The 15,507-nt window shown below is 38.0% G+C and overlaps 1 protein-coding gene across 1 annotated transcript in view; it reads left to right on the forward strand.

Moving 5' to 3' along the window:
• Ids (iduronate 2-sulfatase) overlaps positions 1-15,507 on the forward strand; it is a 54,503-nt gene that overhangs the window by 13,755 nt on the left and 25,241 nt on the right. The window contains exon 4 of the mRNA XM_090384105.1: positions 7,079-7,158. Coding sequence (XP_090240231.1) covers positions 7,079-7,158 — 80 coding nt within the window. The remainder of the gene's footprint in view (positions 1-7,078; positions 7,159-15,507) is intronic.

Below are 15,507 nucleotides of genomic sequence, written 5' to 3' on the forward strand. Positions count from 1 at the left end.
CATTTGTCAATGTTAAACTTCATTTGCCACCTCTCAGCCCATCTGCTCAACCTTTCCAGATCCTGTTGCAACAGCATAGTGTCAGTAGTGTCCTTGACAACCCTGCCAACCTTTGTATCGTCTGCAAACTTGGACATTAAGCTTGATATACCATCATCAATATCATTTATAAATACAGAAAACAATAATGGATACAACACTGAACCCTGAGGGACTCCACTAATAACATTAGTCCACGATGAGCAGTGTCCATTGATTACCACTCTCTGTCTTCTCCCCCTCAACCACCCCTTTATCTATGGCAGTAATTTGCCTCCAATGCTACACTGCTCCAATTTGTGCAGCAGTCTTCCATGTGCAACAGTATCAAAAGCCTTTCTAAGATCCAAGTATATAATATCAAAGTTATTCCCTGCATCCAGTTCTTTTGTGACTGCATCATAGTATCCAATCAAATTGGCAGGCAAGATTTCCCCTTAACAAAACCATGCTGTGTCCGAGCTATAACTGAAGTCTTGTCTAGATGATCCTGCAGTGCTTCTTTAACCAGTGCCTCCATAAATTTTCCTGGAACAGAAGTTAAACTCACAGGTCTATAATTACTTGTGTCAGCCTTTGATCCTCCTTTGTGAATTGGGGTCACATTTGCACATCTCCAGTCTACGGGTACCTCCCCTGAGTCCAAGGAAGCTCTCATAATTATGGCTAAGGGTTTGCTTACTTCCTTTGCTGCCTCTTTTAATATAACTGGATAGATCCTATCCATCCCAGGTGCCTTTCTTGTGTTTATCTTCAACAATTTCTCCTCCACTTTACTCTCAGTTATTATAAGATTATATAGCTTACTGCCAGAGTTGAATACACCTCTGGCATTTCCCTTGCTGAATAACTCCTCGTGTGTGAATGTCGATGCAAAATATTCATTTAGTTTGTTATCTACCTGAGCAGGATCATCACAGTTGACCCATCAATATCAAGTGGACCAATCTGATTCATCCCCTTCCTTCTAGAGTTTACATAAGTAAAGAATTCTTTACTGTTTTTTTTTGCATCCCTTGCCAAAGATTTCTCGTAATCTGCCTTCGCCTGCCTAACCTCCTTTGTAACTTGGTTACCGATCAACTTGTATCTATCATAGGCTTCTTTGTCACGTGTTAATTTGTATGTATCCCATGCATTTTTCTTCTCTGCCATATGTCTGATTAGTTCATCTGACATCCATTAATTCATGAAGAATCACTACTGATAATCAGATCAAGAGATATTACTCCCTCTAGTTGTCCCCTGAACATGCTGATTTAGAAAACAATCATCAAATAAATCCACAAAAGCCTTGCTAGTGTGTGAGTGACCAACTCACAAATTCCAGTCAATATCTGGGAAATTAAAATCCCCCATTATAAGACTCTCTGATTTACTGGCCCATTCTATTTCCCTGTACAGTTTCTTATTATACTCATCAGCATCATTAGGCCTATAGCACACTCCTACTCTCAATTTTGATCTCCCAATGCTTATGTCACACCAGATTGATTCGACACTGCACTGTCCAGCGATGTCGACTGGCTTCACTTCCTTGGATTTTATGTGTTTAACTAATAGCATAACCCCTCCTCCCTTCCTATCCTGTCTATCCTTTTTGTAGACGTTGAACTTCTCAAATTCCAGTTCTGCCTTCCTTATATCTGTGTGACACCACGTCTCTGATATCCCAACAATATCTGCTTTTGATGTTTTTAGCAATACCTCAAATTCATCAAATTTATTTACTAAACTCCTAACATTTGTGTACATGCAAGTATACATGCACCTGTTTCTATTCTTAGCTACCCTAACACAACCCATGTGTTTACTTGTACCGCAATGACTCCCAACAGTCTCTGAAATATCCTGCATCTTGTTTTTCAGGCTTCTGCTTATTCCAATAGAAGCAGTGCAAGAATCCCTTTTCCCTCTGCCAGTGGCTACTGTTAATCTATTAGTCTTTGTCTCCCCCCCCAAGCTAGCAGTTTTCAGAACCACCTAACACTGCCTCGTTAGCATCAACAAATATTCTTGCACCCTTTCTATTTAAGTGTATCCCATCCCTGTAGAAGCAGTCGCTCCTGTTAACAAGTACAGTCCAGGCTGAAAAAAAATTCTACCCCTTGAGTCTTGCACAGTCTTTCCAGGGCCGAATTGATCGACAAGGCTTTCATCATATACTCCTTCCTATCGTGTCTGGGCAGAATTGCAGACACTCAAATTCAACCCTAATTCATGGCTTTTTTTTCAACAGTGACCTGTACTTGTTAAGTAATTCTGCCGGTCTCCTACTCTTGATATCATTAGTGCCAGCTTGTACAACTATATCACCTTTTGTGCCCTTAAAAGATGATATCCACTCTACAACGTCATCAACCTTTGCCCCTGGCAGACATACCCTGGTCCTGTTCCACCTATCCTTTTTTACAAAGCATGTTCCCTGTTTCTCTGACAATAGAGTCACCAACAACTAAATCATCATCATCAGCCATTTTCAATCCACTGTAGGATGACCGCCTCTCCAGCAGCTTTCCAGTTCCTTCTGTTTTGTGCAATGGCCATCCATTTACTACCTGCAAACTTGTGAATTTCATCTGTCCATTTCCATTGTTGTCTTCCAGGTTTTCTTTTAGTTCCTCTTGGGTACCATTCTTCTGTTATATTCTTAGTCCATTTGTCATCATGCCTTTGAGCTATGTGTCCCGCCCAAGACCATTTCAGTTCTTTAGTTTTGATAAGAATGTAATTTATTTGTGTTTGCTGTCTAATCCATGTGTTTTTTTTCTTATCCAACAGTCTGATTCCTAATATTATTTATTCCATTCTTTGCTGTTTAGTTTTCAGCTTCTCTTCCATTCTTTTGGTGAGTGCCCAAGTTTCTCTTCTGTAAATCATGGTGGGGAGTATACATTGGTTCTTTATTTTAAGTTTCAGATGAATTGAAATATTGCTCCTCAGTATGTGACTATATTTCCTGAATGCTATCCAACTGAAATTTATTCTTCTCTTGACTTCCAGCCATTTATCATTGTTACAGCTAATGACTTGTCCTAGATAAGTATATGAATCCACCTTTTCAATTAATGCTCCTTCAGTGATTATTTCCCTTTCTGTGGCATACTTATTCATCATTACTTTTGTTTTAGTTATATTCATCTTTAGTCAGAAATTTTTACTAACTCTGCATAACTGATTAAGATTTTCCTCTAATTCTTTAGGATCGTGGCTTATGATCACAATGTCATCTGCAAATTGTAAATGGTTTAGGTACTCTCCATTCACATTGACTTCTTTCTGCGACCAGTCCAATCTTGTGAAAACTTCTTCAAGGGCAACAGTAAACAACTTTAGAGATATTGTGGCACCTTGTTGAACTCCTTTCTCAATTTTAAATTTGCTATTGTCTTTGTCTAGTCTGATAAAGGAGATGGCGTTCTCATATATTTTCTTCAAATCTATGCTTTGTCTTTCCAGTGTCTGAAACATTGCCTTATACTGTATGGAGTCAAATGCCTTTTCATAATCCACAAATGCCAGGCATAATGGTGTTTTATATTCATTTTCTTTCTCCATTAGCTGTGATATTATGTGAACATCATTCACAATATACAGTATCTTCTATTAGTAAGGATGAAGTTGATTTCATTAGTTGTTAATCCATTTGGGCTCTTCCATGTCCACTTTCTGCTAACCCTTTTCTTGAAAAAAGTATTCATTACTGACATTCCTTGAGATTCTGAAAATTCCACAAGTCTTTCACCTCTTTCATTTCTTTCACCAATTCCAAAATTTCCTATAGTTTCCCTTTCTGCCCTGTTTTGTCTCTTTCCAACCTTAGCATTGAAGTCCCCCATAATAATGGAGTAGTGAATTTTCTGTTCATCTAGATGTCTCTCAATTTCGGTGTACATTTCTTTTTCATCCTCTTCATCATCATGGCTAAGTGTTGGTGCAGAAATCATTATAACCTTTAGTTTGTACCCCTTAGAAATTCTGAGTGGTAGTCTTGCACCCTTGATTATGTACCCTTGAATTCCGAAATGTTGTTTTTTATAACTTTATGGACCAGAAAGACAACTCCACCTTCACTCTTTTCACTGTTTCCATTGGTGTACAGCAGATTTCCACTTGATAAGCTTATAAGTGATTCATTTCTTCTTCTTGTTTCAGCCAAGCCTATGATATTCCAGTTCACATTTTCTAATTCCTTTTCCAGCTCTAATATTCTATTTTCACCGATGAGCGACCTTACATTGTAATAGGCCAAGTTCAGTTTCTGTGAATGGCAGCCTGATTGCACCCAGAGATTCTTATCACTCTTTGCTTCCACTCTGATCCTCTCTCTGCCATAAGAGGGGGAGTGAAAGCCATTGGGGACTGAGGGCCATTTGTTTTGTCGTGTTGTCATGTGCTGTAGGGTTTGGTCTTTTCCTCTTTACACTGACCAGGCGTCTTGAAGAGACCTACTCTACACATTCATTGCCACCAAAGTGACATAACAGGGCTTACCATCAAGAAGGTGTGCATGAGTGGATTTTAGGGAGGCAGGCCAAACGGACTTTTCCTAAATTTTCTAAAATAGAAAGATATTGGATCCATCAGTGTTTTAATAACACACAGAATGCCTGTTCCCCTCTAAGCTCCTATTTAACATTATATAATGTTAAATTTATAATGTTAATGTTAAAACATTATAATGTTTTAAGTTTAATAATATTTATTCCAATGATTAAACAAACCATTGCCAGTCCACTTAATAGACCAATTTAAGCATTTTTATCAATTGATCATAGCACCCTTTACATTCTTTATAATAGTAATAATAAATGTAGTATGATTTCTATTGAATTACTTATGATGTGATTTAAATTAGCTTATTGTATATAAAATGAAGAACTCTGGAGATGCTCACTGACAGTTGTACTGTTGTTAAATATCCTAATTCTAAAACTAGCTCAAATTGAATCACTAAAATGATCTTCATTTATAGGAATGAAATTACGTATTTATCATTACACTTTATACCCTTGTCCTTTATCTAAATCTGTTTGTTTTTTTTAATAAATTCATATCATTTTTAACACACAATGCAAACATTAAATTTGTTTGCATTGTGTGTTAAAAATGATATGAATTTTGACACTAATAAAGAAAAAGAAATTGCATTTTGACACTAATAAAGAAAAAGAAATTGCATTTTAAATTAATGGGTTAAGTGGGCTTGCTTTGCTTATCATTGTATAATCTTTATAGATTTAATTCCAAATTTGATACTGCTACTCACAGTTCTCATGCATCATTTAATTAATCTGCATTTTTTTTAATGAAAACTGTCGCCTTTGTAATTGTGTGTGTCCATGCAGATTTAGTGGCAATTTTGAGACGATGCCAGTACCTCTGCAAAGCAGGCATGTAAAATTATACAAGAACATATGTAAATTATCAGAAGATGATTAAATTGAAATTAAATGCTTTTTACCATGTGAATGTATTGCTGTAACTACAGCAAGTTTTGCTTGCAAAGAAATGTTTTTACCTGCACACAAGGAAAAAAAATTAAAAAATATATGTATATATCTCTAAACAAGAAGTTGGGGCATGGAATACCTCCATTTAATTAGGGGATATAGAAGGTAATGTGCTATTTACAATTGGATAGCAAGTTGGATGAAGTAGAGTAGTGCACAGTAGCCTAGAAAAAAGCTATAAATGATGATGATGTTCTTATATTTATTTAGATGGAATAAAATATGTTGTTGGATTTTTGGCATGTCATAGGATTCCATTTAATACCATATTATGGCATTTTGTGTGTGTGTGTGTGTGTGTGTGTGTGTGTGTGTGTGTGTGTGTGTGTGTGTGTGTGTGTGTGTGTGTTTTCATGGGCCAATTTGTATCTTGTGTAGGCTGAACTACCCAGAATATGTTTGTTATTTGGTTTTTAGGAGCATTAGCAACTAAGGCCATATTGCTCTGGGGATATGTGATAGTCATTCCCTGACCTTTCCGCATCCTCCGTATTTGGTGGTCACGGGCTTGAACCCCAGTCTAATCAAGAAGCATGTGCTATGCACTGCTGCTCCTGCCCACCTGGCTACGGAGGCACCCCACCCAGAATAACCCATGGGGGAACCCCACACCTTCTGCCTGAGAGTGGTTAACTACAGCCCCAATTAAAGAGGCCTAGAAATTCCTCCAGTCTGTGATAGAACTTGAGCCCATACCTCTCTAACTAGTAATGTGGCAAAACCACTATACTGTCAGAGAGGACAGAATCAAATCAAAAGTGTCAAAATGTGCTGCACAACAGTGATGAAAAGGATATTAATTTGGGTGATGTTAGAGAATGGCTAGAATACAGCAAGATTGAAATGTGATTGCTGTGCAACTGCATTTCAAGATGAAAATGTGTAGGTGAAGTGGGATAAGAAGAAGAAAAGAGCAAGAAAACCAAAAAATAAAAATTTAAATTACATGAAGGTAATTTAATTGCCTCAGTATTCTTATTAAGTTTGCTAATTCTGAAGATGAATTCAAAATTTATTTCTACTATCTAAGAAAAATGAAGAAAAGCATTATAACATGGGAATACAATAAGACCTTTACTGAATAGGGCACATCTATTTTTTTCAAGGAGTCAATACAACTGGAGATAAACTGTCCTGATTAAATTTATAGCTATTAATGTTTAACACAACATTATTTGTTTTATTTAATTTGAAATTTTTTCTTTAAATATAAATATTGCCATCAAATTTTTTTTTTTTTTTCTTTTCATGGTATCTGTGTCCAGATCAACATATTTTGCTAGATTGTGAAAAGTCCAAATTATATTCTACAACTTGGACTTTTCAGTAATTCTTCCACCTCCTTTAGTCTAAATTAGGGAGGCTCTACTGTACATGCATATTTGTAAGAATTCTACTTGAATTTGTTTAAATTGTAAGTGAAGTGTTGATAGATAAAAAAAAAAAAAATAAAAAAACTGGACTTGTATTTTAACACAGAACTGAAATTTCTGGTAATTGGGATATATTTTTTTACTGTTTTTCAGGAAGTCTAGACAGTTGTGATGATTATCCATATAGCTGGTCACAGGAGCCTTATCATCCACCTTCAGAAGAACAGAAAGATGTAATTATACTATCCTTGCAAATTGTCAAACTTAAAATATAATTTCAGTTGTTAGTTCCGTATTGTTTATTGCCTAATAGACCAGATTAGCTTAACTTTTTCCTGTGTTATTTTGCTAGTTGGTTATGTAACTAGTGGCTAGTGTTGAGACAGTAAGCCTTGTGTATCTGCAGTAAAGTCTGTGATCAGTAGTATTTAATAATACATACAGTCTGTCTTTAAATTTATTCAAACAACCCACTCCCATAATACCAGATAGTACTTCCCCCCTACAATTAGTTATTCTCTGGCTGAAAACAATTTTCACACATTTATGCTGCAGCTGTCCTTTTTCAATTTAAGTTCATATTCCCTTGTGTATTGTCCAAGAAAGAGTATGAATATCATCATCATTAAGTTTACTCATTCCATTTAATGCCTTAAATTTTTCAATCAGGGGCTCCTTTCAAGTGCCTAGTTTCTGAGTGCTGAAACTTGCAGATCTAAAGTCTTTTGTGGTAAGAGTACCCCCTCCCCGCCATTGTAATCTGGGTTCTCTTCTCTGCACCCGTTTCAAAGATCCACTTCATTTCTTAAAATAATGCTTCTAGACCTGCATGTAGTATTCAAGATGTGGCCTAATCATTGCCTTATACAATGACATCAAATTGCTTTGTACAGTAACTACCTCCTGGTCCCTGCTGCAGACAAAGTTCTTATATATCATTGACAGAACCTCATGAACTGTTCTAGCAGCCTGTCTGCACTGCTCAGAGAACTTTGTGTTGAACTGTACAGTTACCCTTAGGTCTCTTTTATTCTCCACCACACTGAGTATGGTACTACCTAATTGTAATGTTATTTGGGATTACTGCTCTCCCTAAGCAGTAAATATAAATATTTTATGTGGTAAACCACAGTTGCCACTTCACAGCCAATCTGCATAATTTTTCTAGGTCTTTCTGCAGTGGTATGCCTTGATTCCTGTCATTAACCAATCTTTGTATCATCTGCCAATCCCTGCCAATCTTTGTCATCTGCAAACTTAGGTAATAGTCTTGATAAGCCTTCATCAGTATTGTTAATAAATACTAAAAACAGTAAGGGGCTCAGCACTGAACCCTGAGAGACTCCACATTAGTCCAAGAAGAGCAGTGCCCATTTATAACCACTCTGTCTTTTGCCCTCAACCATCCCTTTATCAATAGTAGTAACTTGCTACAGTGCCACACTGCTCTAATTTGTACATCACCTTTTGTGTGGAACAGTGTCAAAAACTTTACTGAAATCTAAGTATATGATATCAGAATTGTTTTTTTGCATCTACTTCCTTTGTTACTGCATCATAGTATCGAGTCAGATTGGTCAGACACGGTTGACCCTTAACAAATCCATGTTGTGACTGCAGTATAACTGCATTCCTGTTTAGATAGTCCTGCATTATTTCTTTAACAAGTGACCCCTTATTTTCCCCAAAACAGAAGTCAATAATTTCTTATGTCACTCTTTGATCCACTTTTGTGAATAGGAGAGACATTTTTCACACCTCCAGTCTATAGGAATCTCTCCTAAATCCAATAAATTTCTCATAATTATGGCCAAATGTTCACTTTTTTGTTTTTGCTTCTTTAATTTAACTGGATAGATCACAAGTGCCTTATTTACTTTTAGCTTCAACAATTTCTCTGCCACTTTCTTCTTAGTTATAAAAAAATCATTTAGCTCCCAGTTATAACTTGTTCTATTTATAGTGTTCTCATCCCTAAAAACGTCTTCATGCTGAATGTAGATGAAAAATATTTAACTAGTCTGTCAGCAACCTGAACAGGATCATCAATAGTTATGCCATTCATATCTAGTAGGATAGTATTGTTCATCCCTTTCCTTCTAGTGCTAAAAAAAAAGAGTACCTTAAGTAAAGATTTTGTGGTTGTAACCTTTAGAAATAGTGTTGGTCCTTAAGTTTTGCACTCCAGTGTATGATGTGGTCACAAAGGAACTGAATGCCAAAAATAATTTTGATATATACTTGGATTTCAGGAAAGCTTTTGATACTGTTGGACATCAAAGACTGCTGTACAAATTGGAGAGGTATAGATGGCCTCCGTAGCCGAGTGGTCAGGAGCGGGAGTGCAGTAGCACACGCTCTTTGAGTAGACCGGGGTTCAAGCCCCTGACTGCTGAATACGGTCGATCTGCCAATCCCCACTGGACCAGCGTGGCAGATTATGGTCCATTTCCCTCAGCATGAATTGTTTAGGAGGCTTCCATCCTGCAGTGGGTTGATAATGGCTGCACTTTACTTTTTTTTTTTTTTTATGGCGTTAAGGGTAAGTTGCTACAATGGATTAAGGGATGGTTGAGTGGGAGACGACAGAGAGTGGTAATCAATGGACACTGCTCTTCATGGACAGATGTTATTAGTGGAGTTCCCCAGTGTTCAGTGTTGGGCCCATTGTTGTTTTGTATATTTATCAATGATATTGATGAAGGTATATCAGGTTTAATGTCCAAGTTTGCAGATGATACAAAGGTTGGCAGGATTGTTAATGACAGTAAAGACAGTATGCTACTCCAACTGGGTCTAGATAAGTTGGGCAAATGGGTTGAAAAGTGGCAGCTGAAGTTTAACATTGACAAATGCAAAGTACTGCATATGGGTAGCAATAACCAAAGAGAAACGTACCATCTGTGTGGTACTGCATTCTGGGGAGTGGAAAGTGAAAAAGACCTGGGGGGGGTAATGGTGCAGTCAAATGTGAAGTTAGCTGAGCAGTACAGACGGGCTGCCAGGGAACGTCATGGAGTCTTGTCAATGATATATAGCAGGGATGGAGGTGATAATCCTATTATACAAGGCAATGGTCAGGCCACACCTACAGTACTGTGTACAGGTCTGGAGGCATCATTTTAGGAAGGATGTAGAGTTGCTAGAATGAGTAAAAAGAAGGGCAACAAGATTGGTGAGGGGAACAAAGGAGTGCTCTTACCAAGAAAGATTTAAGTTCTGCAAATTGCAGTGCCTGGAGAGTAGGCACCTGCGAGGTGATCTGATTGAAGTGTATAAGGCCTTGAATGGGTTGAGCAAGCTTGAATGCTGATGGGATTCTTCCTCTTGCTCAGATTAAGAACCTGAGGGGACTCAGATTCAAATTGAGGAAAGACAGTTGTAGAATAGATGTGTGGAAATTTGCCTTTGTCAGCGGGTAGTTGATTGGTGGAACAAACTTCCATCTTTTGCTGTGCTTAAATTTAAGGCTGAGCTGGACAGGCATTTGGAATGAATAGAGGGGTGAAATGGGAGGGTTTTTTTTGCTGATGCTGCATAAGCTTGCTTTCTTGCATCGTATGCCCCTACTAATGTTAAAATGCTAATTTGTTTATACAGTTCATTATAGTCATCGCAGTCATTTGACCTATACATCAGACTATACACGTGAGGAGGTATAAATTCAAATTGAAGAAGGATTGTTGCAGGATAAATTGTGCAGAAATTGGCCTTCAGCCAGTGGGTAGTTGATTGGTGAAGTGGATAGTTTGAATAAATTCACAAAGAACTAGAGAACTATTGGAGGGGGGATGGATAGGTGATGTGGGATGTTTTTTTTTTGGCTGATGCTGTATAAGCTTGATTTCTTGCATCATTTGCTATTACTAATACTTTTACTCTCATTTTTATTTTCCCAGTGCATATGTCACACTAAACTGACTCAGCATTACTTTGATCACCTACTTCAACTGGATGAACTGCCATAGATTCTGTTTGCTTCTTAACTAAGATCATAACCATCCTATCTTCTGTTATAACTGACCTTCCTGTACACATTGTACTCACCATATTCAAATTCCACAGCCCTCAAGTCTGAGTAGTAACACATTTCCCATATCCTTACTATGTCTCTATTTGATGACTTAACCAATACTATAAATTCATCAGATTTGTTTAATGTATTCAGAGCATTAGTAAAAGTGTATATAAGCAAGTATATATGCACCTGTTTTTTCTTTTAGTAACCCTAATGCAGTCTGTGGATTTGATTGTCTTATGAAGACCACCAGCAGGACTTATCTCTAATACCTCACTTTTCAGTCTGCTGTGTGTCCCAATAGAAGCAGTGCAAGAATCACTTTCACTTCTACCCATGGTTACTGTTAATCTGTGTGTTCCTCCTAGGCTAGCAGTTTTCCTTGGCCCGCTGCACGTTAAGTTGGATGAATTTGATCCGTTGGGGGGTTGAACTGTTTAAGGCATAGGCCCATAATCGGTTCCACTTTGTTGTGCTCGCTTTATGCTCAGATAAACTGGGCAACTGTTGTCTCTTATTGAGTGATTATGAGGAAGTTTTGAGCTTTTGGCTCGCTGTTTTTGTTGGGGCAGTCTTTATACTGATGTCCCTTCTGGGCAGAGTGCCCACAGGTTGACTCAGCCTGAGTGCAGGTGTGCGTGGGGTGTGGCCAAACCTGCAGCAGTTGAAACACTTTTGGACAGCCACGTGTCCTTTAAAATGATGGCTGCCCCAGTCTATATATATTCTGTCTTGATTTTTTATTGTATTCCAAGTTGGGCCCCCCCAATTATCCACCACCCAGTTGACATTATTATCTGACTTAGACTTTTTATGAAATTTTGGCTTAATAAGCTCTTCTGGGGCCGAGTCAGGTTGAGACGCTTGCAGGTTATGGTAGTATAGTTCCTCAGTGATTTACATATGTGTGGAGTCCTTGCTGACATCAAATGTGATTACTGAGGGGCCTTTTTTCTTCGGTTGTTCTGCAGTAAGGACGAGTGTTGAGATGGCAGGATTTTTTATGATGTCTTCTTTTTTTTTTGATATTTCAGTTTTGATTAGTATCCCAACATTTCAGGTCTTCCTGATCGATTTAATTCTTGTAGTTTTAAAGTGCTCCTTCAGTTTATTGACGAATGTATTCTTTACTTCCTCGCCAGACTTAATTTCTTCATTGTCAATAGGTTTTAGAATAACTCAATTTTTTTATTTTTTTTTATTAGTGTTTTTCTTTTGGTTGTCGGGCCAGAGGCCTCATTACTCGGCTTGTTAGCAGTCCTCAATGCATCTGCGTATGAACAAGGATGCTGTTGCATTTGGTTTCCTCGTACCTCCGTATAAGCCTCTAATTTGGCTTCAGCCTTCTTGCATTCAATGTGCATATTCAGCAATAAATATTCCATCTTTGATCAGATGGTAATTATCTTTCCTCTGAGGGCTGTAATTTTGTGATCACTGGAGCCAGTCATAAGGTCGGAAAGTTTTGACCCGGTCCATGATAGGGTCATCAGGGGGTGTTGGATCCAGTGCCATAGCATTGTCATAAGGTGTATCATAAGGTTGCTCTTGAAGCTCTGCAGGGTCGCTGTTTCTTGCAGTCTCAATGTCTTGCTTCCTGCCACTTTCTGGGTTATCAGTTTCGCCTAATCGTGGCTCCTCGACGGACAAGGCCACAGGAGTGAGAGATTAGGTCACTTGTTGTGCTGTATCTCTCTGCGTTATTTTTCCCAGCACTTGGGATGCTGCTTTTGCACTGGCTGCAGAAGTATCTAGCTCGAGCCATGGCACTAATCTTTGGAATCAATCTCCAAGAACAGCACTCCCCCAGTGTTCTTTTACAGGGACCTTTAAAAATCAGAAAAACTTTAATATATTTTTTCTGCAGCAATCGCAGATTTGTTTGGTTGCACGACCAGGCATAATAATTATTAACTTGGCAATGAACAGATGTTTAAATAGCACTTCCGTTGTGGCAGAAGGCTTCTGCAAGATGGTTTTTTTTTTTTTTTTTTTTTAATGAAATTACTGCAAATTCTATATAGTTTCTAAAGTTCCTTATTTCTAGTGTTCGACTGCCAGGAAATAAAATCACTTCTTATTGTATGAGGACTTCTAGTGAGACATATGGTTTTAATAAATTTGTAGCAGTAATTGCTCAGTGTGTTCACCATACTTGAATGCAAGCCTGGTATTACCATTCACAATAGAAAGTAATGTATCTTGTAATTCCTACAACTTCTTGACATAAGATACCTTTCACTGGCTGAGATGTTTTATTACTTCTGTGTGACTTGAGTTATCCTCATAACCAAATATTGGCTAATGTCAAGTGTGGGGAGGGGCGCCTCCGTAGCCAGGTGGGAAGGAGCAGCAGTGCATAACACACGCTTCTTGATTAGACCGGAGTTCGAGCCCGTCACCACCAAATACGGAGGATGCGGAAAGGTCAGGGAATGACCACCGCATATCCCGGAGCAATATGGCCTTAGTTGCTAATGCTCCTAAAAAACCAAATAACAAACAAGTGTGGGGATCTTGGGATGCTGCTTTTGCATTAATGTTGACAGATGTTTGCCAAATAGGTGGTTTGTGGTCAAAGGTTGGTCATGAGTAATGTGTTTTATTGGGTGCACAATATGGGTGGTATGTCATCATGTTTGTGCAGTTGCATGCCATGAAACTTCATGAGTGCCCAACTGTTGGTGGTCTCCTGCTTAGTGTATCAGACATCTTTTCTCCTGAAATCTTACAACTAATCAGGATAATCCAGACTGACAATGGTTTATTTCCACCTCTCATGTATTTTCAAATAAAACTTCCATAAAGCAACTGATACCTACTCAGAATTCTTGTAGTACAGCTTAATCATCAGAACTTGGTCAGGCATACCAATCAGTCATTTTACATTAATTGTAATTAACATGGTGATTAAGGGAAAATGATTGATTGGTATGCTTTTAAAGTAACTTTAAAAGAATGCTCATTTTGTATAACAGTGTCTACAGTGTCTCACCATCTTGTGATATTAGCATTAGTAGAGGCATATGATTCAAGAAAGCAAGCTTATGCAGCATCAGCCAAAAAAAAAAAAAACTTCCACTTCACCCCTCCGTTCGTTTGAAATTCCTGTCCAGCTGACCCTTAAATTTATTTAGGCTATCAACTTCCACAACAAGGGATGGAAGTCTGTTCCACCAACCAACTACCTGCTGGCTAAAGGCAAATTTCCACACATCTATCCTACATTTGTCTTTTCTCAGGTGATTATTCTGAATTTATGCCCTCTCAGGTGATTATTCTGAGCAAGAGAAAGAATCCCATCAGCATTGAGAATGCTCAAACCATTCAAGGCTTTATACACCTCTATCAGATCACCTCGCCAGTGCCTAGTCTCCAGACACTGTAATTTGTAAAACTTAAGCCTTTCTTCCTAAGAGCAACCCTTTGTTCCATTCACTAATCTTGTTGCCCTTCTCTGTACTCGTTCCAGCAGCTCTACATCCTTCTTGAAATGAGCCCTCCAGACCTGTATACAGTACTCAAGGTGTGGCCTGACCATTGCCTTATACAAGGGAATAATCACCTCCTTATCCCTGCTAGAAAAATTCCTGTATATCATTGACAAGACACCATGAGCTACTCTTGCAGCCCGTTTGCACTGCTCAGAGAACTTCATATCTGCCTGCACAATTATCCCCAGGTCCTTTTCATTCTCTACACTGTCAGTGTAGTACCACAGAGTTGATACGTTGCTCTGGGGTTGCTGTTTCCCATATGTAATACTTAAGTTGCTGTTTCCCATATGTAATACTTAAGTTGCTGTTTCCCATATGTAATACAGTAAACCCCCGCTATTTGCGGGGGTTACATTCCTGAGAAATGCCGCGAATACCGAAAACGTGAATACTGAGTTATGGCTCCCATAGTAATAAAGGGGTTCCATTCCAAAGTATGAAATATATAAGAAAAACTAGTCTAAAATTTTGTCTATGTATGTATTATATGTACCTTCATAATATGACTATGTACATAGACAGTACATAGTGAAATGCAAGCATAAGGCATCGAAATGAAAATAAGAAACAATTTAATATTAAATGTAATATTTATTAGAAATTTCAAACAAATCTTTCAAACCAGCGCCTTTGCTAAAGCTAAAAAACTTATCCTGCCAGTGCTATCACCAGTTTCACTAAAGTGTTGATAAAGGAGTTTTGCCTTTTCACGAATGATGAGTGAACTTAACGGAATTTTATTTTGAGTTCGGTCTTCTATCCACAGATTTAAAGCTTTTTCCATTTTTTCTAATTTAACATCACGAGTTACAGTGCAAATTTTTGAAGCAATTAGCGCATTTTCACGGACACTACGGCGGATTTTTCTTCCGATTTCTTGATTGATCGTACCGTTGACTCATTGATTTTATAATGTTTTGCCACTGAGGAGACACTTTCACCATTAGAAATTTTGTCTAATAACTGAATTTTATTCGCTAATGTCATCACCTTCTTTGATCTTTTCACAAATCCCTTGTTATTCGCAGCGATATTTTTGTAGGGGTTAGAAAAGAATTTGTCCACAA

Source organism: Mastigoproctus giganteus, chromosome 10 (assembly GCF_048544385.1).
Source record: "Mastigoproctus giganteus isolate SK-2022 chromosome 10, ASM4854438v1, whole genome shotgun sequence".
Taxonomy (NCBI): Eukaryota; Metazoa; Arthropoda; class Arachnida; order Uropygi; family Thelyphonidae; genus Mastigoproctus; species Mastigoproctus giganteus.